Raw genomic sequence first — 23,817 nt, forward strand, 5'->3', positions numbered from 1 at the left:
TGTAGTTTCATATTAAGTAACTGTTTACGTAAAGCCAATTGAGTCGCTAAGCTCCTCCGCTCATATACTTTGTCTAGCTCGGCCATTATGGATTTTGCAGTAGAAGAACCTCTTGCAAAGCTTAAAAATGTGTCACCCAAGTAATCTACAATCGTACCTTTTGCTAGCATATTCTTCTTAATCCACTCATTATCTGGTATTGGTGGTGGTTCTTCGTCAATAACAGGCAATAACTGCATTTCTTCTAGTAGTGACCTTATACGAAACTTGCAAGTACTATAGCGATCACCGTTAAATTGTTGTATATTTCTTTTACTTCGCGTATCCATTTGAGAAACACTTTTACTATTAATTTTAATTATTTAAACAACTTTAAACATGACCTGGGCCCATAACCTGAAGGGAAATGGGGTAGGTATAATAAGACACGTCTGCACTGTTTGACAATGATTTTAATAATGAATATTAAATAATCAAAGTAAAGATGTTCGTTGATTGAATGAGTGGTGAGCGAATGTGAATGAGTGAAAGATTGAATAATATAATGAAAGAGAAATCTATTATCTATGGAGGCTTGAATTTTTGTATATTCCAACAATTACGCGAAATGGATAAATAATTTTTCACAGAAAATACATCCATTGGTTGGTATTAAGTCTTTTCCCATCAACGATACTGCAAAACATTGCTTTGCGTCATTGAAATCAGAAAAGTCAAATTTAACAGTTGTTGATGATAATGAGATCCTCACTGTAGAGACTGACGCATCAGAATTTGCCATTGCTGCATCTCTTTCTCAAAGGGGCGTCCTGTAGTTTTTTTCTCCAGAACCTTTTCAAATTCAGAACAAAGACAATATTCAATTGAAAAAGAAGCATTCACCATTGTAGAGTCTTCGCAAATGGCGTCATTACTTAACTGGTAAACACTTTTAACAGATCAACGCTCTGTTGTATTTATATTTAATCAAAATCATTGCAGTAAAATAAAAAATGAAAAGCTGGAACGATGGCGCCTCGAATTATCTTGTTTTAAATATGACATAAGTTATCGTCCCGATAAAGAAAACACAGTCGCAGATCAGTGTAATTACAGGCACAAGGGACATAAAATCTTAGTTCCCAAGGTTGGTGGCGCATTGGCTATAAGCGATGGTTGACATTTCTTACAATGCCAATGTCTAAGAGCGTTGGTGACCACTTACCATCAGGTGGCCCATATGCTCGTCCGCCTTCCTATTCTATAAAAAAAAAAAAAAAGAATATGTGCTCACATGAATACTGATAAATTACGTGAGTTGCATAGTTCTCTCTGCCACCCTAGAATTATAAGAATGATGCATTGGATTCGTTTGAAAAATTTACCGTATTCGATAAATGATATAAAGTCTGTTACACTGTCTTGCCCAATATGTGCCGAAGTTAAACCTCGGCTTATAAAATCTAAAGGTCAACTAATAAAAGCAACAGCACCTTTTAAGCGACTAAAACATTGACTTCAAAGGACCTTTACCGTCGAATATTTTAAATTAGAGATTTCCTTTATATGCCTGAAAGGAAATGACAATTTCAAACTGTTATAAGATGTTTACAAGACTTATTTTACATGTTCGGAACACCTCTTTATGTACACAGCGATAGAGGATCTTTTAATGCTAACGATCTTTTAAATGTTAAAGAGTTTAAAGTTTTTTTAAGTTCCTTGGGAATCGCTTGTAGCAGCACAACACCTTATAATCCACGTGAAATGGTCTAATTGAGCGTCTCAATGGTACTTTGTTGAAAACTTTACAACTTGCTCTTCGCGCAAGAGAAATGCCAATCGAAAACTGGAAGCAATTTTTGCCAATATCCATACGTGCAATTCGTTCACTTCTGTGTATACCAATCAATACTCCTCACGAACGGCTATTTAATCATCCTCGCAGATCATCTACTGGAGAATTGTTACCTTCTTGGTTAATTCCTGGACCTGTTCTATTGAAAAAAAATATCCTTAATAAATATGATCCATATTTTGAAGAGGTTAAACTATTACAAAGTAATCCTTATTACTCTTTTGTAAAGCATAAAAATGGACGCGACTCAACAGTCCACTCCCTTCTCCTGTTATACACTCTATAAATCAAAATATAGAAGAAGAATTAAAGTGCTTAAATACAAAAAGTCAGAAAGAGCAGGAGGACATCGTAGATGTTTTTTATGATTCTGAAGATCGAGCTCTAAGCTCGGAGGATAAGGATCGAGAGAATATACAATCTGCACGTCTGACGATCATCATCTCAGGAGATCCGCAAGGACAAGACGAACTCCATATTATTTAAAAGATTGTAGCTGCGTAATATAATATTATACTATTCTTTTTAACTTGTCAAATGTTATATATTGTCACTTTATTATGTACAATTCTTTAAGTTAATAAAAGCCAAGTTTCCTTTTGGTTTGTCTTTTATGTGTCAATTGTGGCACTGCCACCGCTTGCTCTGTATGACATATGTTTTGCTTGTGTATTAATCACAGCTGTATGACATATGTTTGTATATCAATATTAAAATATATATATCCGTAATATAAGACACTAATATTGTAGGCGTATTTATCAATGTTATATTACGCAATGTAGCCGTGCAGGTATCTCTGGAAACCATCACACTGTGGTACTTTAGTCCTTTTTTAGATTATATATATATATATATAATCTAAAAATAATTAGATACTATAAATTATTATATACTATATAATTAATAGTATATAATAATATACTATAAATTATTATTATTATTATAACATAAATTAAATAACAATAAAGTTAATAGTCGTTTTATGCAGCATATAATAGAATTTAATTATAGGTCTTTGATTGCATAATTCATCAGTCATAATTTTGCAATTGAAATGGAAAAGAATTACTACAATTTGTTATCGGAACTTTTGAAGTAAAATTAAAGTGAATATTAGAAGTGCAATAGTGTTGTATTATGAAGAAATGTTTATTGTGTATAATATTGTTTTGCAGAGAAAATCGCACGGTTACGTATATAATCATATGTAAATCTAAAGTTTGTTTATCTCCACTCCTTTTGTCATTGAAATAGAATTATGAATGTAACTTTAGTATAATAGCGGATAGCAACACTAATTTTATGAAACAACTATAATTTTTTAATATTCCAATTTTATGCTATTGAGATGACAGTTAAGCAATCATTGAAAGAAATAAGTTTCATAAACAGACATAGGAAAGTGGGAAATCAAAACAAAAAATTTAAAAAGGCATTTTTATTTATAAGAACTGAAAATAAAATTACAAAAACACATTGCCAACATTTATAAATAATATTTAGTATACACGTAATCTAACGCATCAACAATCTTTACAAGAATACATTGTCATGTACATAATCACTTTATTTATAACAAAATAAGAACAAAACGCTACAAATATATCAAAAACTAATAATACGACCAAATCATCACCAGTTTTATTTTTAAAATAGTTGCAGCAAACTTTCTGAAATAACATATTCGAACACTCTTTTAAAATTTAAACACATCGATGAATACAAGAAACAAACGAACAAAATATGGTGGTCACTGGTGTTGCCATGTAATAAAATAGCAATTTTTATATTAAAAAAGCACGAAAGCGTGTTTTATTAAATTTTATTGCACAATTTAACAACAAATATTATTTTGTGCGTAAGCACTTATAACTAAATCAATGTTTATCTGTCACAGAATAGTATTATATTTATAAATTAGCTATATCGCATTTTTAAAGAAAAATTGTGTTTATTTAAAAGATATAAGTACAGAGTTGTGATGTTTATAAATAATAAAATAACATTTAAAAATAACAAGTTTTTGATATATTAATTCATCTTAAATAAATATAATGTATACGGTAACCTTAAATTTCATGTATATTGTCGTAGCTTCGAAGAGATGAGGTAGAGATTTTAATAAATCCTCCATGTTTATAACTTTGGCGTGTTTGATTTTTTTTAATGGTAACGTGAACGTTTGGAAATGGTTTTAAAGGTGGGCTCTAGCGATTCCTAAACTAATCTAACATTCGCGCCAATATGTGAGAGAAAGCAGAAATTTTTTTTTTTAAATTTTATAAAGGAAACTACTTTTTATTCTTACAGCTAATATACAATTTCATATAACGTTTACATTTATAAATATATTTGTAAAAAAGCCTTTACAATGTATAAGTATAGTACATAGGTGTTGTACTTCGTTAATCTTAATAAATTAAATAATTTAAGTATATAGTTTAATATTTTGTGCTTAAGCCTGGCGAAGATCACAGCATTCTTATGTTCTTATCTGTGTAAGGTGATGAGATGTAAGCCCTGGAAATAAGAAGACAATAATTAATACGATTAGCTTATAATAACTTTATTAAATAACGACATTAACAAATTATTACAACATAAAGCACTGCTATAAATGTGCATTTTAAAAACAAACGGTTATTTGAAAACAAAATGTGCTGAAAAAAAGGAAAATGCGTATTTAGCTACGTTGGTAAATAATGAGAGCATGCTTGTATTATAGTCAAGTATGACCGGTTAATATATTTAAGTAACGATTAGTTTTGCTTACGGGTTCTAGAATTATCATAGAGATGTAACTCAAAAGCTTATAGAAGTTAGATTAAGTAAACTGATTGTTCCTGGTGTACAATAACGATTCATTAAATATAGGAACCGGGCGTTTAATATATTGAGTGATTATTTTATGTTTGGGTTATATATTGTCGTTATTAATTTTATTTGCTATCGTGGAAACTAATTTTTTTAATGGTTTTTTAAGGCAAAGACAAGATTGACTATGATTTCTTTGCTATATTACAATGTACATAGACAATTTCCATAAACAATTATATAACTTATACTGTTATCGTACATAACTTACGTTTTTTTTTTATTTTTCATTAATATCTACAATTATTCATAGATAATATAGACAGTCGCATGTACCTAATGACAAACGTTTTATTAACTGGAAATTTGTAGCATTTGACTTAATTGAGTTAATAATTAATTAATGATTATAGAGATAGAGATTATGAGTTTTAATAATTTATTTTTCATGTGAGGTCAAGTTGATGACAATTAATTTCATGAAAATTTACATGAAGGGTTAAATAATTACATACTGAAGGGAGCTCTATCCATTAAGCAAAATCAAGATATTAATGAAAGAATCAAGGACTCAATGATTTGTCGATCTCACAAAGTCCATAGATACAACAAAAACATGCCACAGAAAAGGCAAACAGATTAAAAAGGCGACTACAGACTTTATTATTTTTAGACCTGAATAGCTTTTGTATTTTTTTGTATTTTTTGGTTTTTTTTTTCTTGCAGTCTTCTCGCTTAGCTGGATTATTCGCTTAACACTGGGAGCATGGATCTAGAAGAATAATTATTTGTCGTTAATTAATAAATCTCATTAAAATATAATTTAATATAGATTTATTGCAGCTACAAGTTTTTAATTACAAAAACTAATTAAAGCGTCTAAATGCTGTAAAAAGCAAATTAAATAAGAAAAGCACGTTTTTTAATGTAAAATTTCTAATGACATTTCAGCTATCTTGTTATATAATATACATTTTTTTAATTGGTTGGTTTTATATTTAATTATATTTCAAGTCAGCTTTAAAATATTCGAACAATACGATTAAATTGTACTTGTTACATCGACAATATAATTGGGACCCAAATTAGAATTTATAGATTGAGTTATTTCTTCTGTTTATAAAAAAAGATTCTGTGTGTATCAAATTGTAAGGAAAAATAGCGCTTTGAAATAAAAAATAAAAACTATGAACACATATCAAAACACGATGAATAAACAACGTAATGTATATAAACGACCGATTATATATATTTATTTTTATGAGTATAGTACTTTGATATATAATATATTAAAAGTCATCAATTTCTTATTTTTAATATATATTTATAGTGTTAAATATATATATTTACACACAATATTTCATAGCTGACAGTGTAAACATTAATTAAAAGACGATACTAGCGCAAAATTAATAAATATACACGAATTTAAGCTTAATTAATAGTAAACGATGCATTTAAATATTAGTTATATTCCATCGGTCAGCAAAAAGTTTAAAATCATTCATAAATATTGAATGAAAATAATATGTATGCTGTGTGATTACTACAGATTATATTATTACTTTTTTTTTTTAAAGTGCGCATGCGCTAGTCACGTCACTGTAACAGACAATAGCATGGAGGTGAACGATTATGACATAAACGGAAGTATATATATTTTTTTAATTAATATTATAATATGCTACGGTATAGCTATACTATAAATCCATATAATCATATAGTAATTTGCCATGTAAGAGATATCTTATCATTTGATTATTCGAATAAAAATACAATTATAAAATTTAATCGATTTTAAATAAAATATAAATGCAAACCTTTTGTGAATTGAATGTATTGATCAAATTTATATCATTTTCGTTCATCTCAAGACAACACTAAAGCGTTTTAATATTATATGAACTAAATGTACCTTCCATTTCCAAAACTATGGGAATGGGACCTTGGCAGCGTTGAAAATTAAAATATTCGTAAGCGATATAGCGGAAATGAAGAGAAAAGAGTTTACGAGATACACTATATAAGGGAGATACGTTTATATAATATTACTTTATCAGAGAATTCTACTGAGAATTATTATAATTCGAATGTAAACAGATTCCAAATTTATTTGACAGCACTAAGCTGTTTACATGAAAGAGAAAGTGATAACAATATGTGCTGTCTCTTTCTCTTTACATATGCTAAAGTTAAACAAGTCAGCCCTGTCAAATATGTTTAGCTAAAATGCAAATATTTAATATTAATTATACTGACATAGTTACAAAAGTATTCTATAAAAAACTTTGATATTGAAAACCGTTTTTAGTATATAAGCAATTCTTATTATGTATTTTTGAAATATTATTTAACATTAACTTTGTCAAATTAAGATTGGCTATTTCATCGACTCGATGCAATTTACTCGCAGTTTAGTTCTTTAAATCGTTTTAGTATCTCGTAAACTGTATGTATGTTTTAGCCGCTTATTATAAGCAACTTTTAAACAAAAAGTTGGTTATCATTTGTAACATAATCAATTACTATAAAGCATGATTACTACTTGATTTCAAAATATTATATTGTTTTTTTTTTATATATAAATATGTTTACAAAGAGTTTTTTCAATAACCGTGCTAATTAAGAATGTAAATAAAAATGTATATAAAAAATTAACTATTTTAATCTATATTTTTTATTTTTTTAAATAAAATAGTCAAAGATTCATTTTTACATTTTAAATAGAATATAATGTTACGAAGACATTTTATTTTGAAACAATTCTGTTTAAGATTCTTCATCAGCACGATATAAATCATAAATAAACCATTAGACACCAGATTTCATTATGTTTAACATATAATAAATTAATATTTAAAAAAAAATTAAACATCGATTAACAAAATCGATGTTAATCGATTAATCCAGTGAAATCTGGTTTGTTGCACACTTACCATAGATTGTTTACAATCAATATATACAAAGCATTATGATATAAATATATATATATATTAAGTATGTAATGCATATGGATACTAGCTAGCTATGTCGTTGGTTACCATTACATGTCGGACTCGTATTCATTGGAAGGCAACCAGGTAAAATAAAATTTATACATAAATACATACATGAAAGAATACATTTTAAATTAATAATTTATTCTGTGGAAATGATATTTCACATTTTGACAGACCATTTGGCGCCAATTTTATTTGTTGATTTTATGTTCTTTTATCCTTATTTCTAGTACATCAAACTTTTATATATTTACTATAAAAATTAACCATTCGCTTATTTTATATTGAATAACTAAAAACTATATTTTACTTGTAATTTTATGAATAAGGTAACTGTTACATTTGGCTAAAATAAATTACGTTATGAAGTCCTACAGTAGGTATTAATAATTGTCAGTATTGCCTAGGATTATAATATGATGTAAATATTACACTCACAGCTCAGTGTTCAGCTCGTTGGAGAACACGCTTGTCGTGGTCGACTAGTTTTGGAGTCTGTTATCGTTCTGTTCGCGCCAGAGCACTTGCATCATGAATATACTTACAATTCTTTATTGTACTGGCCGGAGCACACACACACATCACTTGCTGTGGACATACTCACTCCTCTATGCCGCGAATACTAGTCACTACATCGTCGTACAGCTCGCGACGTGTGCGTTATACTTGCGTTGTATCCGTACGTGCGCGGTCGAGCGGCACACGTGCAGCACTAGTGTCGCGTCGCACAGCTCGATGCGCGTGTGTGTGTGTGTGTGTATACTCACAGCTCCATGTCGTGCACGGTGGAGCGCGCGCAGGACTCGGGCACGCGCACGTGGCAGTGCTTGTGCACGCGCAGGCGGCAGTCGCGGCACTCGTAGCCCTGCTTGCCGAGGCGCCGCGCCACCGTCTTGTGGCACACCTCGCATACTGTGCCACTGGGGACGAGTGTAGACTATCAAAATACTATACATAGCCATCTTAAAATTGACTTGAGTTAAATGTGCGCTCAGACATGGTGATAGTCGCGGTGGATTTTCTTATGAAATAGGAAGGTGGACTGGCAAATGAGCTACTCGAAGGTAAGTGGTCACCGCCGCCTATAAACGATGGCACTGTAAGAAATATTAATCATGCGGTACCAACCTTGGAAACCAAGACGTTATGTCCCTTGTGCCTGTAGTTACATTGGCTTCAAATCCGAACAAAATAATACCGAGTATTGATGTATGGCGGTACAGCATCTGATTAGTGGGTGGTACCAATGCAGACAAGCATACACAAAGCCCTACCGCCGAGTAAATTGGCATTTTAATAGAGTTCCGAATGAAATTATAATTTTTAAATCCAAATTTATTGGATATATTCCAACTTCAACTTCGCCGGCATTCAAAGCTTTCTTTCGCGAATTCATAATGAGTACCATAAATTATTTCAGATCTCGACCAATGAAATCATGTCACTTCAAGATCAAATTTATTTATATTTAAATATGTCCTGAATTGAAAAAATCGCTAATTGACGAAAAACAAAAAAAAAACATTTTTAACTTAATAAAAAAAATAAATAACTAAACTTTGATATAAATATGTGGAGACACAAAATTGTAATCTCTTTAAAAGTCCATTAACACTTAATCGATACAAAACAACTACTCACCCGCTAAGATGTTTAGCGATGAAAGTATGTTCATTATAAATATGCAGTTTAACACCCTTCCGCCGCCATCTTGATCTTTGTGCGACTGTCAGTGGTACCAAGTAGTGTTTCTTAATGCCCGCCTCTATGGTCTCCAAGACCAGGGTCGAGGCCTCATGGATGAAGGTACGAGCTGATGCTGAACTGAATCCGGAGACTTCGCTAAGGGACGATCTACTGGGTTATTTTTTTATAATGGTCACATATGACATTAATGATATTTTGATTTGTGAAATAGTTTCGGAAAACATGAATTGGAAAAAAAAATACATGTAAATATTTTGACAGGAAAAAAATGAATTGAAAATGAAATATTTAACAGAATGCCAAGTAGAGAAAAAATGATTGAACGAAGCGTTAAAAGGGGAAAATAATTGTTCATAGAAAAGAAATTCATGCATTTTAAAGAAAATTAATTATAGAGAATGATTATGTCAAACCAATGTTACCAGATTGCAGAGTGCGTTTATCCCCAGCGTGAGTGTTGCCAGATGAAAAAAGAGAAAAATTCACATTTAGTGCTATGTTAAAAACATATATTCGCGTTCTATACATGTTATGTATTATATAAATTATTGTTTTAACTTTTAAGACGCAATACAGCCATATTTTTGTTACTAAGCTTAGTAAATATAAATACATTTTAATCGTAAGTTAATACTGTTCAGATGAAGTTTTGGCTTGTTAATACAAAATCATTACGAATTTAAACTTTTGAACAGATTGTCTTTGAAGATTGTTTAACAATTCATTATAATACTAATCATATTCTAAATTCAAATTGTATACGAAAATAATAATGAGCTGTATATTCTCGTATGTATTATAAACACACATTCCATCCATTAATAATACGCAATTCATTTAATTCAATGTAGTATTTTTAATTATTTTATATTCAACTATTATTCGCCTGCGCCTTCGCCCGTGTATTCGGGTGACAGGGGCGGGTATTAGATAAAAAATCTATGGCCGTCCTAGGTGTTTAAGCTTGCGTCATACCGAATTATTATCAAAATCAGTTCAGTGGTTTAGCCTTAAAAGCGTAACAGAGAGGCATAGTTACTTTCGCATTTATAATAACAGAATAGATTTCGAGTAAAATATTTTTATAGCGATGGCAGCACTGATTAATTAACGTCAAAGAACTACATTAGTGCATACCTTCTAGACGTCCTCGATTCGTCTCCAGATTGCACGGGCGATGCTCCCGCAGAATATACATTCCTATTTGGCAGTGTTAAGGCTTTGTCTGTAAAATTAATTAAGCAAACATTATATACAGTAAAATTATTAATTAATAAATTAAAACGGATATTATGGATCGAAAAAAGGAGTACTGGTCCAGATAGGTTGACGAAGAAAATATTTGTAAATGGCAGATTTTATCAGGCCAATTTACATTTATCGAGTAATCCTGTTTAATCAGCCTGAATTTCGAAGTTCGCAGTGTTAACTCTCCTGTGCCGCTAAAGCACGTTAAGGCGTTCCTGATGGAGCCATCCACGGACCTCCCATCGGATTAAGTGAGCGAGCGAATAGTAAGTGCATTTGAGTTCGCGCACAAACTTGGACACCACCTAGTTATATAGTCTCCATTAACAATGGCCGCCTTGACCGAAATCGGTCAGGAGAAATCATTATCATCATGACTTAAATAAAATTCACCATGACTGTTTCTCTCTGCGCTGATGCTGCGTATCCGTTGGTTTTCCATCTCTGCATCATGTTCTAGCGACTGGCCACGGGTCCGTGACCGACCCAATCTGTAATTATATTTTTAATAACCACTACTAAATTGCACAGATTAAATACACAGACTTAATATAGAATAATGTTACCAGCGAATAAAATAATGCATTATTTTAGACATTATTGTTTAATATTTTTATTCTTGTCAAATCGAAGTATATCCTTGTTAAAATGAACGTGTAACTGAATGCCACTTATGACTTAACTTTCCATATATGATATTAAACTACGTTACACTAGCAGTGTCAGTCTATATGCGTGGAGAGGACTTTCTATCAGATGGCCAATTTTGCGTGTATATTTTGAAAGGGTTCCTGGACGGTTTGAAAACACAATTAGACCCGGTAGGTGGCGCTGCTGTCGGTTTGTCATCAAATGAAAAAATGTCTGTGACAGGACGTCTGCCGGGTCCGCTAGTGATGTATAATATAATTAATTTTCCTATACATTCGAACAGCATTCGCTTTTACCTTCGCTTAATAGTCCCAAAGAAGTCTCGTTTCCTCTTTTGTCTCGGCACGGGTTCTGGAGGAACGTCCTGGTTCACGTAATCGCCTTGCTGCTAACAAATAAGTATACACGAATTATAATATCTGTATTATAACACAAAAGAGTTTTATTACGTTACCCATAACCAAAATTTAATATTATGTAAACCCATAAAGTGTTCACAGATAAAACATACACAAATACAATAGCAGACTGTTTAACCGATTACCATCAAGGTTGACATATATGATAGCGCAAGTATAATAAAATAAATATTATAAATAAGTATTGCAGTAATTAAAGTGTTCCAACAATTATTTTAAATTGATTAAATAAAATATTTCGTATAAGTTATTGTAATTAAAATTTCTATATTTTATATTGTATTCCAAATTATTCTACCATTAAAATATTATTATTGTTATATTGTTTCATTTATCAAATGAAAATGGATGCTCAATAGTATTACGAACCATTCCACTGTGAACTCGTAGTGTAAATATCAACTGGGATAAAATGTTGACAGGACTTTTTTCTATATTAATCATGAAACCAGAAAGTCTTATAGATATATTTTTTTTTATAAAGAAGTTTTTTATATCATACACCTTGTCGTGTATCGCCACTAGATGGCGCTACAACACATAACCTTGTATACAACCTGTTCACAATACCGCCATGACACTTTGCAGGTAAGATGTCTGCCGGGTTGTTGGTACAGATATAAAAACATATTCTCTTTTTGAAACTTTGTTCTTAGTACTTACTTAAATTATTTTTGGTATTGTACTATCAACAAAATGTACTAAAAACAAAATAAAAAGTTATTGTGCTCACAAATATTTGTGTATAAAAATGATATAATATTGTCTTAGGAATTAGTATACGCAGAATAAAATTAAATATGAAGAGCATAGCTACCACGATATACAAGATAATAATAGAAAGATAGTTAATAAATATTTGGATAGAAATTCACCTGATATGGTGATTATTTTTTTTAATTTATATCCCCCCCGTAACAGCCTGTGAATGTCCCACTGCTGAGCCAAACCTTCTCCTCTCCCTTTTTGAGGAGAAGGTTTAGAGCTCATTCAACTACGCTGCTCCAATGCTGGTTGGTGGAATACACATGTGGCAGAATTTCAGTGAAATAAGACACATGCAGGTTTCCTCACGATGTTTCCTTCACCGTTAAGCACGAGATGAATTATAATCACAAATTGGGCATATGAAAATTCAGTGATGCTTGCCCGGGTTTGAACCCACGATCATCGGTTAAGATTCACACGTTCTTACCACTGGGTCATCTAATTTATATAATCATAGTAAACTATTGTAACAAATGATAAACGTATCATAATATTTAACTAATATAAATAATTATTGTATTGACATTTCTTATATATACCATATATCTAGTAATATTATAAATGCGAAAGTAACTCTGTCTGTTTGTTACTCTTTCACGGATAAACTACTGAACCGATTTTGATGAAATTTGATTTGAAGCAAGCTTGAAGGACATATACCTCAAAAAGGATTTCTATACCTAAAAAGGATCCGACAGATTTGCATACACATTCATAATATTGGAATAAGTGTTACGAACCAACACGCTTTTTCAAATTCACGTATATTTGTTTATTTTATACGTTGTTATTTTCAGCGTATCTATTTAGGTACTTGTAATTTCAAGATTTCTAATAAATAAATATATATATATATATATATATATATATATATATATATATATTTTATAGAATAGGAAGGTAGACGAGCTTATGGGCCACCTGATGGTAAGTGGTCACCAACGCCCATAGACATTGGAATTGTAAGAATCGTTAACCATCGCTTATATCACCAACCTTGGAAATTGTTATGTCCCTTGTGCCCGTAATTAACTGGCTCACTCACCCTTCAAACCGGAACACAACAATACCAAGTACTGCTGTTTTGCGGTAGAATATCTGATGAGTGGGTGGTACCTACCCAGACGAGCTTGCACAAAGCTCTACCACCAGTACCGTAACAGCCTGTGAATGTCCCACTGCTGGGCTAAAGGCCTCTTCTCCTCTTTTTGAGGAGAAGGTTTGGAGCTTATTCCACCACACTGCTCCAATGCGGGTTGGTGGAATACACATGTGGCAGAATTTCAGTGAAATAAGACACATGCAGGTTTCCTCACGATGTTTTCCTTCACCGTAAAGCACGAGATGAATTATAATCACAAATTAAGCACATGAAAATTCAGTGGTGCTTGCCCGTGTTTGAACCCACGATCATCGGTTAAGATTCACACGTTCTTGCCACTGGGCCATCTCGGCTACCACCAGTAATATTATGTATTTATAAATTATTTATCTTTTTAATTATATTTCTCACACTACAACCCAGCGCAACAAGTAACGCAAATTTCAAACGGTCCTATCCGAGTGACATTTCAAATAGGTAATATATCACAAGCCTTTAACCATATTTTGATAATTATGAAATTTATGGTCATAGCAAAATACGTGATAAAAAATGATCTTTTTTTTCTATAAACTCGTTGAAAACGATAATTCTTTAACTCTTATTGAATAGATAGTTTGATGAAAAGGAAATAATTATTTATTATTTGTGTCTGCGAATGTTTTTTTTTTTTTTTTTATTAATTTTGTTAATACATACGTTTAGACATGACAATTGTAAATAAAGGAGTGAATGAAACTTTAATTTTTTAATAAAGCTCGATATCATGCAAAGATTAAAAACGAAATAACAAAATAAAATAAAAACACTTTACCATCTCTGTGTCTCCATTAGCTTTGGCGCCATTTTCCTTTATCCTCACACTTTTAGCGGGAGATTGATTAGGAGTGGAATGTTTCTCTATAGGTTTATCTATGGTCTCTATGTTGTTTTCCATAGCTTCTCTTTCAACCTCGATGAATTTGCCGGAGTCCGTTAATTCCACCTTTTTAGGGAGTTTTTTTTTTGTTAGTATGACAACACTGCACACAGGTATAAGAGGAATTTGAGATTTTACAATAATTTATTAAATTGTTAAATAAAAATCCTATGCAAATTAATTTAGTTGTTTAAAAAAATTAATTAATTCAATAAATATAATTCTAATTTAATTTACTTAAATCTATATTAAAAATCTCAAATTTCTATAAAAAGAAAATATTAATAAAGAGAAACACAAAATCATGCTAAAAGAGGTTGTTAGTTAATATTTTTTTTCTTTACACTTTAAGGGTAATAATTACATGAAGATAATCAAGGCATGAAGGCAAATGACATACTAATTATAATTCAAATGCAAGGGAATCTCACCTTTATCGATTTCATCGGCTCCTGCGATGTTTCAATTCCACACAGGCATGCGAAAAATAAATCAATGTTATGTTAATTACTTTCTACATAAAAAACAAAAAAAAAACAAGAAATAATGATGACATTCTAATAACTCGAAATAAGATTTAGCAAAAAATGTTTGTTTTTTTTAATTTGCAATTAGCTGAATTTATAATCTATGATTGTGTCTGATATGAAATGTTTGATATGAAATAAGGATTATATCCACTGCTCATTTTATTTTATAGCATTGCACTTCTTCATGACAATGCCACTAGTTAGAGAGCAAATTTCTAAGACAGTCAAAAAAAGAAAGCCCGCGTGATGGGCTCAAACAGATGAGTATCTTGATCTTAATCCATGAATATTGTTTTTAAAATTAAACCTTTTGTATGTAATTTTTAATCTATATTAAAAACTAGTAGCTAACAAATAGCTTGTAGGTTGTTTTATATAAACGTTTACACAATGCACTGTATTTATATTGGCGTTTCCGTTTTATTAAACATCTTAACATAGAAAATTGTCGAATGATTTTCTAGCGATACAGAAACGCTATTAAGATATCAACGCCATCATTTCGTTTAAAATAATAATTAAGTATGATTTGAGACATAAAACCTGCTATCACAAAACATTCGAATAAAAAAAAATACTTAAAATTAATATTTATTTCATTTAGGAAGATTTTTAGGAAACATTTACTTATATAATATTATAAAATAACACAATAATATTTACTGATATATAAACTTTTTAAATAACGACGAAAATCAACGATTATATCTTGAGCACACTATCCTTTATTAGACATAAAAAAAAATATATACAACCTTTTTTATACTTACACTTACATAAAGATAAAAAAGTAAAATAAACGCGTATGGCCATAATTATTATTATTAACTACACCTAAAAATATTAAGGGCAGTTTTATTTAATTGAAAATTTGATTAAAAAAAAGGTCATTAATCAAACTCACATAGTTGTCTATTGTGTAGGTTAGTGAGTAATTATCATTTTTCTTAAATTTCTGTTGACATGTATTATATTTTATGTTAGATAGGTAGATCAATGTACCCATTGTAATTATTTTGTTAAATGTATTGTTAAAAGATTATTGAATCTGCTATAATTAAATCTAAATTGCAAATAATAATTATCTTCTATATTGTAAAGATTATGGCGCGATTTGTTTGCCATAACAAATCGAAACGTTGAAAAAAAAATCTGATCCATTATAACTTAATAATTTGGCAGTGATAACTTGACGCGAAATTCTGGTAACTTTAAAGTTACTCGTTAAAGAGTAGCATCCATATGGAACTTACCCGTTGGACGGAGTGTATGATGAGAGTGGACTTGTTGGCCGCGCTGGTCGGACTCAGCTCCAGCTCCCGGAGAGCTGACTCCGTGAGCTGGCGGGCGTCGTGTCCTGGACATTGACATACTTTTTTAATAGCGTGACGCCGTAATTGTGGTCACTTACGCCACTATTTCCGACTTTTTCCAGGAGCCAGACGAATAATTGGTTTATGTGATGGTAAGTTGATCCATACAGTAAATGGTCCATACGATGGTAAGTCACCTCCGCTTATAGACCTTGGCCCTATCTTCTACCATCAAATATCTATACTCTCTATTAATGTATACATAATATACCACCTCAGACCCCATAGTACCCTATACTGGTGGTAGGGCTTTGTGCAAGCTCGTCTGGGTAGGTACCACCCACTCATCAGATATTCTACCGCAAAACAGCAGTACTTGATATTGTTGTGTTCCGGTTTGAAGGGTGAGTGAGCCAGTGTAATTACAGGCACAAGGGACATAAAATCTTAGTTCCCAAGGTTGGTGGCGCATTGGCTATAAGCGATGGTTGAAATTTCTTACAATGCCAATGTCTAAGGGCGTTTGGTGACCACTTACCATCAGGTGGCCCATATGCTCGTCCACCTTCCTATTCTATAAAAAAAAAAAAAAATAGTTGACAGCGCTTTGATAGTGTAAGTAGTGGGTTATATTTCTACCATTGATAAAAAAATAACCATCTTTCTGCTTTCCCGTTATAAATAAAAATAATAATCTCTCACCGTTTTGCTGGAAGGTGGTCTTGGTGGTCGTGGTCAGTCTACCCTGCGAAGTGACGGTGCGGAGACTCTCCTTGATCTTGAAGGGTTTCGACCCTATGTCTGGGATGTCCGCGCCCTCGATGAATAAGAACTGAGGAGAAATTCTCTTGTTAACTGATTTATTATATAGTAACTATTATATAATATATAATGTAATATCCTGGGGCATTTTTCACACACGGCTATCTGGTCCCAAACTAAGGTTATACAAAGCTTGCGCTATGGAAACCAGACAACTGATATACTACATATACTACTTTTTTTTTTGGAAATACATACTTATATAGATAATTACACCCAGAATCAAGACAAACAGACATGCTCATGCACACAAATGTCTGTCCTGGGTGGGAATCGAACCCACAACCTTCAGCGCGAAAGGCAAGCATCCACCAACCACGCCGAACGGCTCGTCAAACTATTATATATATTTCGTATATAACCTTGAAATCTTTTTAGTTATATAGAAATTGATTTAACTGACCTCTACAGTGAGGCTTCCGCTGATGTCATGTTCCTCCATGGGCCTGGTCTGGAGTCCGATCTGTTGCCTCTGGGAGGGCGCCGCGAGCAGCTCGTCAATACCCACTAGACCCAGACCAAGGAACCTGCGGAATAAATATCATCTCATGAATAGAATATCTATAACGTTCATCACAAACTGGCTCTTATAAATTATTTATGTATATAGTTATGAGATTTCTTGATCCATTCAACAATGTTATTAAAAAAAAAGACGCGCGCTAATTTAAATCCGCCATATTGGTTGTGAAAGGAAAAGGTAAAGTAATTAATTAATTATTGGCGCGACTTGTGATTTGTTGAATGTATTCAATTGTGTTATTTGGATTTTTAAGAATAATTGAGTTATTTACATAAATATGATTTGATGTTCTATTTTTAAAAAGACGAATTCGTGGTTTTTATAAAATCAATTGTACTTCTGGATGATATATATCCTCATCATCATATCAGCAGCCGAAAGACAACCACTGCTGGACAAAGGCCTCTCCCAAGGATTTCAATTTTGATCGGTCTTGCACTGCCCGCATCCAACAACTTCCCGCGACTCTTTTTATGTCGTCGGTATATCTTGTATATATATACGATTTTACAATATTTAGAATTAGTCATTTAATGATATTTACACGCAAACACACTACACTACCGCATGTAATAATTAGTCGACTATATATATGTCATTTGAGAAAAAGAGTAACTGCTGAGTTTCTTGCTAGTCATTCTACGTAGAATCTATATTGCGAACCGGTAGCTTTTAACATTCCGATCACTTGGCTAGTATCTGTAGAGAATAATAACCGTTTCTGCAATTGGCCACCAGGACATCATCAGAGTATTAATATTTGAAATATATAAAAAATATTCAACATAATATTATAAGATATTGGTGGCTGGGCTTTGTGCACAATTAAGCACAACAATTAATGATATTGTGCGGTAAGAACCAGCCAGTCCATTTACCTACTTCATAAAAAAAAGTATACCTGTGTTGTGAAGTAGTGTTTCCAGGAGACGGGGGGCTACTGCGGTCGTACACTTCGAAGAGTAGTTCCGCTGTTTGAGGAGAGAGATCACTGGGAACAAAAATATAATAAACATGTTTTTGTGTTAAAAAAAATTAATTAATTCTGCCAAACAGCTACGTTTTATAAAGCTGCGTTCACACATACAATATAAAAAATATGTGAACGAATGTGTGACAGATAATGAAAATCGCTCGGGTAAATCAACTTCGGTACTGAGATTGGCAAACATTAGTTTATTTATGAAAAAAATATTGCTATTGGCTACACGTAGCTGGTTGGTATTACGTACATTTTATATGATTTTTAATAAAGATAAAATTGGATTTGTTCTACTATAAATATTGTTGACTGGTGGTAGCGCTTTGTGCAAGCTCGTCTGGGTAGGTACCACCCACTCATCAGATATTCTACCGCAAAACAGCCATACTTGATATTGTTGTGTTCCGGTTTGAAGGGTGAGTGAGCCAGTGTAATTACAGGCACAAGGGACATTAAATCTTAGTTCCCAAGGCTGGTGGCGCATTGGCTATGTAAGCGATAGTTGACATTTCTTACAATGTAAATGTCTAAGGGCGTTTGGTGACCACTTACCATCAGGTGGCCCATATGCTCGTCCGCCTTCCTATTCTATAAAAAAAAATCTGAACTCGTGTTATCCATTGAGGAATTCGTCACTGTTAGGAAATAACCTCTCCTCTACAGGAATAGGCTTTATCGTAATTCCACCACGCTGCTCTAAATTGGTGGATACACATGTGGAAGAATTTCATTCTTTTTTTTTTTTTTTTTTATATCGCCGGGAGGGCAAATGACTCTACTCCACCTGATGGTAAGTGGTAGTAGAGTCCAAACGCGACGACGGCCAGTACAGACGGGAAAAACGTTCTGCACTAGCCGCCTTCGCCTTGCCGGCCCGCAAGATGCCTCTTCACGCCTCGTTTGAAGGAACCCGGGTTGTAAGAGGAGGGGAATACGTGAGCTGGTAAGGAATTCCATTTTTTGGAAGTGCGACAAAGAAAGGAGTTGCCAAATTTCTTTGTTCGCGATGGAATTGATGTCACAGTTAGGCGGTGACATCGAGAACCAGCTCGCGTGGACTTAAGAAGGAAGGGGGAAGCAGGAATTAGAGAGAATAATTCCTCAGAGCACTCGCCGTGATACAGTCGATAGAAAGCGCTCAGTGCTGCTATCTCACGACGCAATTGTAAAGGTTCAAGGGTGTTTGTGACCTTTACGTCGCCAATAATGCGTACGGCACGTCGCTGCAACCGGTCCAAGGCCTCAAGTAGGTACTTAGCGGAGCCATCCCAAAGGTGCGAGCAATATTCCACGCAAGACCGTACCTGTGTTTTGTACAGTAGGCACAGTTGTTGTGGCGTGAAAAAGCGCCGGGAAGAGGGGAAAATGTTGACTTTTTCGCCGTGAGAGCGCATACCTGTGTTTTCTTGGCATTAAACTCAACAAGATTATCAGAGCCCCATTTGGCGATGAGATCTAACGTCCTATCGAGTTCAATGACAAGATTCTCCCGCCTCTCCTCAGTTTCCGCCCGCCCAGCCACTGCGCGTCCGTGGTATCCACCATGCACTGTACTATCATCTGCATAGCAATGTATGTTCCCAAGGGAGAGCATATCATTGATATGCAAAAGAAAGAGTGTGGGAGATAGCACAGATCCCTGGGGGACCCCAGCATTCACTACATAGAATTGTGAAGCGCAACCATCTACTAAAACACGAAGGCTACGCTTGTGTAGGAAGCTGGCAATCCAGGTGCATAGCTGAGCAGGCAGACCATATGCCGGTAGCTTGGAGAGAAGACTTCTGTGCCAGACCCTGTCGAAAGCCTTGGAGATATCGAGGCTGACAGCCAACGATTCTCCATGCTTGTCGATAGCTTCACCCCAGAGGTGTGTTACGTACGCTAGAAGATCACCTGTGGACCGTTTTGGTCGAAAACCGTACTGACGATCATTAATTAGACAGTGATCTTCTAGGTAATGGATCAGTTGGTTGTTTAAAATCCGTTCCATCACCTTACAAAGTACTGAGGTGATAGCTATTGGCCGATAATTTGCCGGGTCAGACCGATCCCCTTTTTTGGGAACCGCTTGCACATTAGCTCTTCTCCAAGCCTCCGGCACACTTCCCGAAGAGAGAGAAAGTTGGAACAGGCGCGTTAACACAGGAGACAGCTCCGCTGCGCACTTCTTCAGCACTATGGCTGGTATTCCATCGGGACCGCTAGCTTTCCGTACATCAAGTGATTGCAGCTCCGCACGCACATCACGTTGCCTGATTTTAATGTCAGGCATCGTATGGCCACATGCAGGTATTGTAGGTGGCAGTGCACTACAATCATCGATGACGGAATTGTCGGCAAAGAGTTTAGCCAGGAGATCAGCTTGCTCTTGCGGACTGTGAGCTAGCGATCCGTCCGGATTTCTGAGCGGTGGCAGCGAAGGTTGGCAGAAATTGTTTTGCACAGACTTGGTCAGACGCCAGAAGCTACGGGAGCCCCTAGGATGCGAAACAAGGTCATGACCAATCTGTACAATGCGCTGTGCATCCGCTCTCGTGTATGCCTTTCTACAGGACTTGGAATTTTTATTATAGTTTGCTTTCAGTGAGTCAATGTTAGATGCCCCGCTAATGCAGCCGTTGATCCACTTGCGATATGCCGCCTGCTTAGCTGATACAGCATCGGCACATTCACGAGTGAACCAACGGTTACGCGTACTCCTACTGACGAGATCTGAGCTAGGAATGTAGTATTCCATTCCCAGCATGATCTCGCCAGCAACAGCAGCGGCACTAGCTGTCGGGTCATTCCCACTGAAGCAACGTTCCTTCCAAGGGACCGACGCATAGTAATCGCGCATACCGTCCCAATCCGCCGACTTATAGTGCCAAACGCGACGTTTGCATACCGCTAGTGGCGGCAGCTTGGCCTGTGGCACTCTGGTAGAAATAAGGCTGTGATCCGAAGAGCCAAGAGGAGCCTGAACCACAACCTGATATTCCACCGGGTGAGAAGTCAGCAGAAGGTCCAGTAGAGAAGGTGCTTGCCCATCAATGTCTGGGATCCTGGTGGGCTGATCAACCAGTTGGGTCAAGTCATGTGTGAGAGCAAAAGCATGAGCAGTCCTTCCAGCATGGTCAGTTTTGAGGGATTTCAACCAGGATTCGTGGTGAGCATTAAAGTCCCCCAAAAACACCAATTCCGCGTTAGGAAATTGCTCTTGCACAGCATCTGCCACCCGACTAAGATGGTCAAATAGTCGGCTTGTCTCCAAGTCACCATTGTGGGATCTGTAGAGGCACACGTAGACTCGGCTCTGACGAACCAGGTCCACACGTACCACCAACATGGAGAAGGAGGGGTCCTCCAAGCAGCGCAGTCGGTGACAGCAAACATCCGTCCTGACGAACAAGCATACTCCGGCTTTCGCTTTGAAGGATTCTTTAAGCGTGTAGTCGGGATAATTAAGGTAGCTGGTATCGGCAGGACGGAGTATTTGTGTCTCCGTGAGAAACAACATTGCTGGCCGTGCTGTCTCGAGATGGTGGTGGACAGCGTTGAGGTTAGTGTGGAGTCCTCGGATGTTAGAGAACTCGACCTCAAACAGCGAGGGTATGGTGGGGGTGAGCACCGCTGTACGACCGTTATTTCTTTTTTGTTGCGCCATTTGGGAGAAATAAATGGAAAAGAGACGTGAAGCGAGCGATGTATTGCCACGATAGGGATGGGCAAAGTGTGGAGGCGTGTTTCCCCAAGTGGTTGCCAAAAGGAAAAATACACTGACCCGCCGGACGGAAGGGCCCCCGAACCCCCCCGGAAGTGGCCGCCGGGACCCCACCTACCGGTCACCAGCCGGCACGACGGTCCACCCCGAGATTATGCGTGGCCTGGTGGGGCAGCCTCACGAGCTGGTTAGGCACGCTCGGGCCCCTGTACTATGCCACGGGCGGCCAGCGGAACAGCCGTTTCTTCGGGTCTCCCTGACCGGCAGGTCAATACAGTTTCCCCCGGCATTGGTTCAACAGCCGTCTCCAACCGGACCAACACCCATCGCGGCAATACTCGCTCGGGCTCTGGCTGTACGCTGGCTGACCTCGAAACGCGGCTGCAAGCCACTTCACGAGTTTTTCACCATGCGTACGGTGGTAACAAGCCAGGCGGATGTTAGCATCCTACCACCAGATGAGCAGATGGTCGCTCAGATATCCCTTAGTCGCCTCTTACGACACCCATGGGAAAGAGAGGGGCAGTGAAATGTATTCTTTCTCCGTCACTGCACGGATAGATTCGACACAAGCATGGTTCTCCGAGCAAGAGATGAATTATAAACACAACTTTAGCACATGTAAACTAACGTCCTTTTAAACGTCATTGAGCAGGTGATTAGTTAAACAATGCTGCGTCTTCTTCTTTCATATGTCAAATCAATAATGACAGAAAGAGAAAAATCAGTGTTTAACTAAAAAACTCTACTACTAACAAAATCTTCGGTTGATTCAAGTTTTTTTGTAACCAATATGTACTCACAATAGGAAATGTTCCTCCCACTGCGGACTGGTGGTGTCCTTCTTGAACGCAGTCTGATTCCTTTGGGGGGGCTCATCCATCTCCACCACGCAGTAGGGGGCAATACATCCAGTCTTACCTTTAATAAAAATAATTATTATTTATTTATTCAAGTAACAAGACTCATATAAAAAAATTACATTAAAAAAACCGGTTTTAAATAAACAAAAAATACTACTATCTACTACTCATACAATTGACTGATCCAGCTGAAACTTTACAACAGCAATTTATAAATACACGGTCTAGTCTGTTAGCAATCATGTTTAGAATTTTGTTGGAGCTGACCTTTTTCGCATTAATGCGTAAAAACTGTTTATATTCACTGAAGCACTACACAAGCGCGGCAACCCCATCAGCAATCTAAAGGCGTTATTGTATTGGACGAGAAGAGCATTGTATGATTTAATATTAATAATTTATTTATTATGATTTTTATTCGATACCAAACAATCATAATAATAAAAACGTGATCGTCGTAATTGTACATTTATGTTTTTATATTATTTTTGTTACGTGTCAAGTCATTGATTTTCATTCTTGAAATAATTTTAAGTTATATATAATTGACTATGTATTTCATTTGAGGAAAAAAGTAAATAAATAGAATTTAATCTTGTCACATACAAAAC

The 23,817-nt window shown here is 35.0% G+C and overlaps 1 protein-coding gene across 11 annotated transcripts in view; it reads right to left on the reverse strand.

The window, feature by feature from the left end:
- Positions 1–3,263: 3,263 nt before the first annotated feature.
- Positions 3,264–23,817, reverse strand: part of LOC126778448 (uncharacterized) — a 76,438-nt gene continuing 55,884 nt past the window's right edge. For 2 of the 11 annotated variants that reach the window (XM_050501990.1, XM_050501991.1), the window contains exons 8-20: positions 23,147–23,264; positions 18,557–18,646; positions 17,536–17,659; positions 17,013–17,142; positions 16,251–16,354; positions 14,899–14,919; positions 14,363–14,533; positions 11,556–11,647; positions 11,002–11,099; positions 10,498–10,585; positions 9,295–9,510; positions 8,421–8,573; positions 3,264–4,360 (exon numbers count right to left, since the gene is read on the reverse strand). In XM_050501990.1, the coding sequence (XP_050357947.1) occupies positions 4,312–4,360; positions 8,421–8,573; positions 9,295–9,510; positions 10,498–10,585; positions 11,002–11,099; positions 11,556–11,647; positions 14,363–14,533; positions 14,899–14,919; positions 16,251–16,354; positions 17,013–17,142; positions 17,536–17,659; positions 18,557–18,646; positions 23,147–23,264 (1,454 nt within the window). In that variant the 3' untranslated portion in view covers positions 3,264–4,311. Of the gene's footprint in view, positions 4,361–5,313; positions 5,427–8,420; positions 8,574–9,294; positions 9,511–10,497; positions 10,586–11,001; positions 11,100–11,555; positions 11,648–14,362; positions 14,534–14,898; positions 14,920–16,250; positions 16,355–17,012; positions 17,143–17,535; positions 17,660–18,556; positions 18,647–23,146; positions 23,265–23,817 lie in introns of all 11 variants that reach the window. The other 9 variants (XR_007670142.1, XR_007670143.1, XM_050501994.1 and 6 more) reach the window with 9 other exon arrangements.

This window comes from Nymphalis io, chromosome 26 (genome assembly GCF_905147045.1).
Source record: "Nymphalis io chromosome 26, ilAglIoxx1.1, whole genome shotgun sequence".
Classification (NCBI taxonomy): Eukaryota; Metazoa; Arthropoda; class Insecta; order Lepidoptera; family Nymphalidae; genus Nymphalis; species Nymphalis io.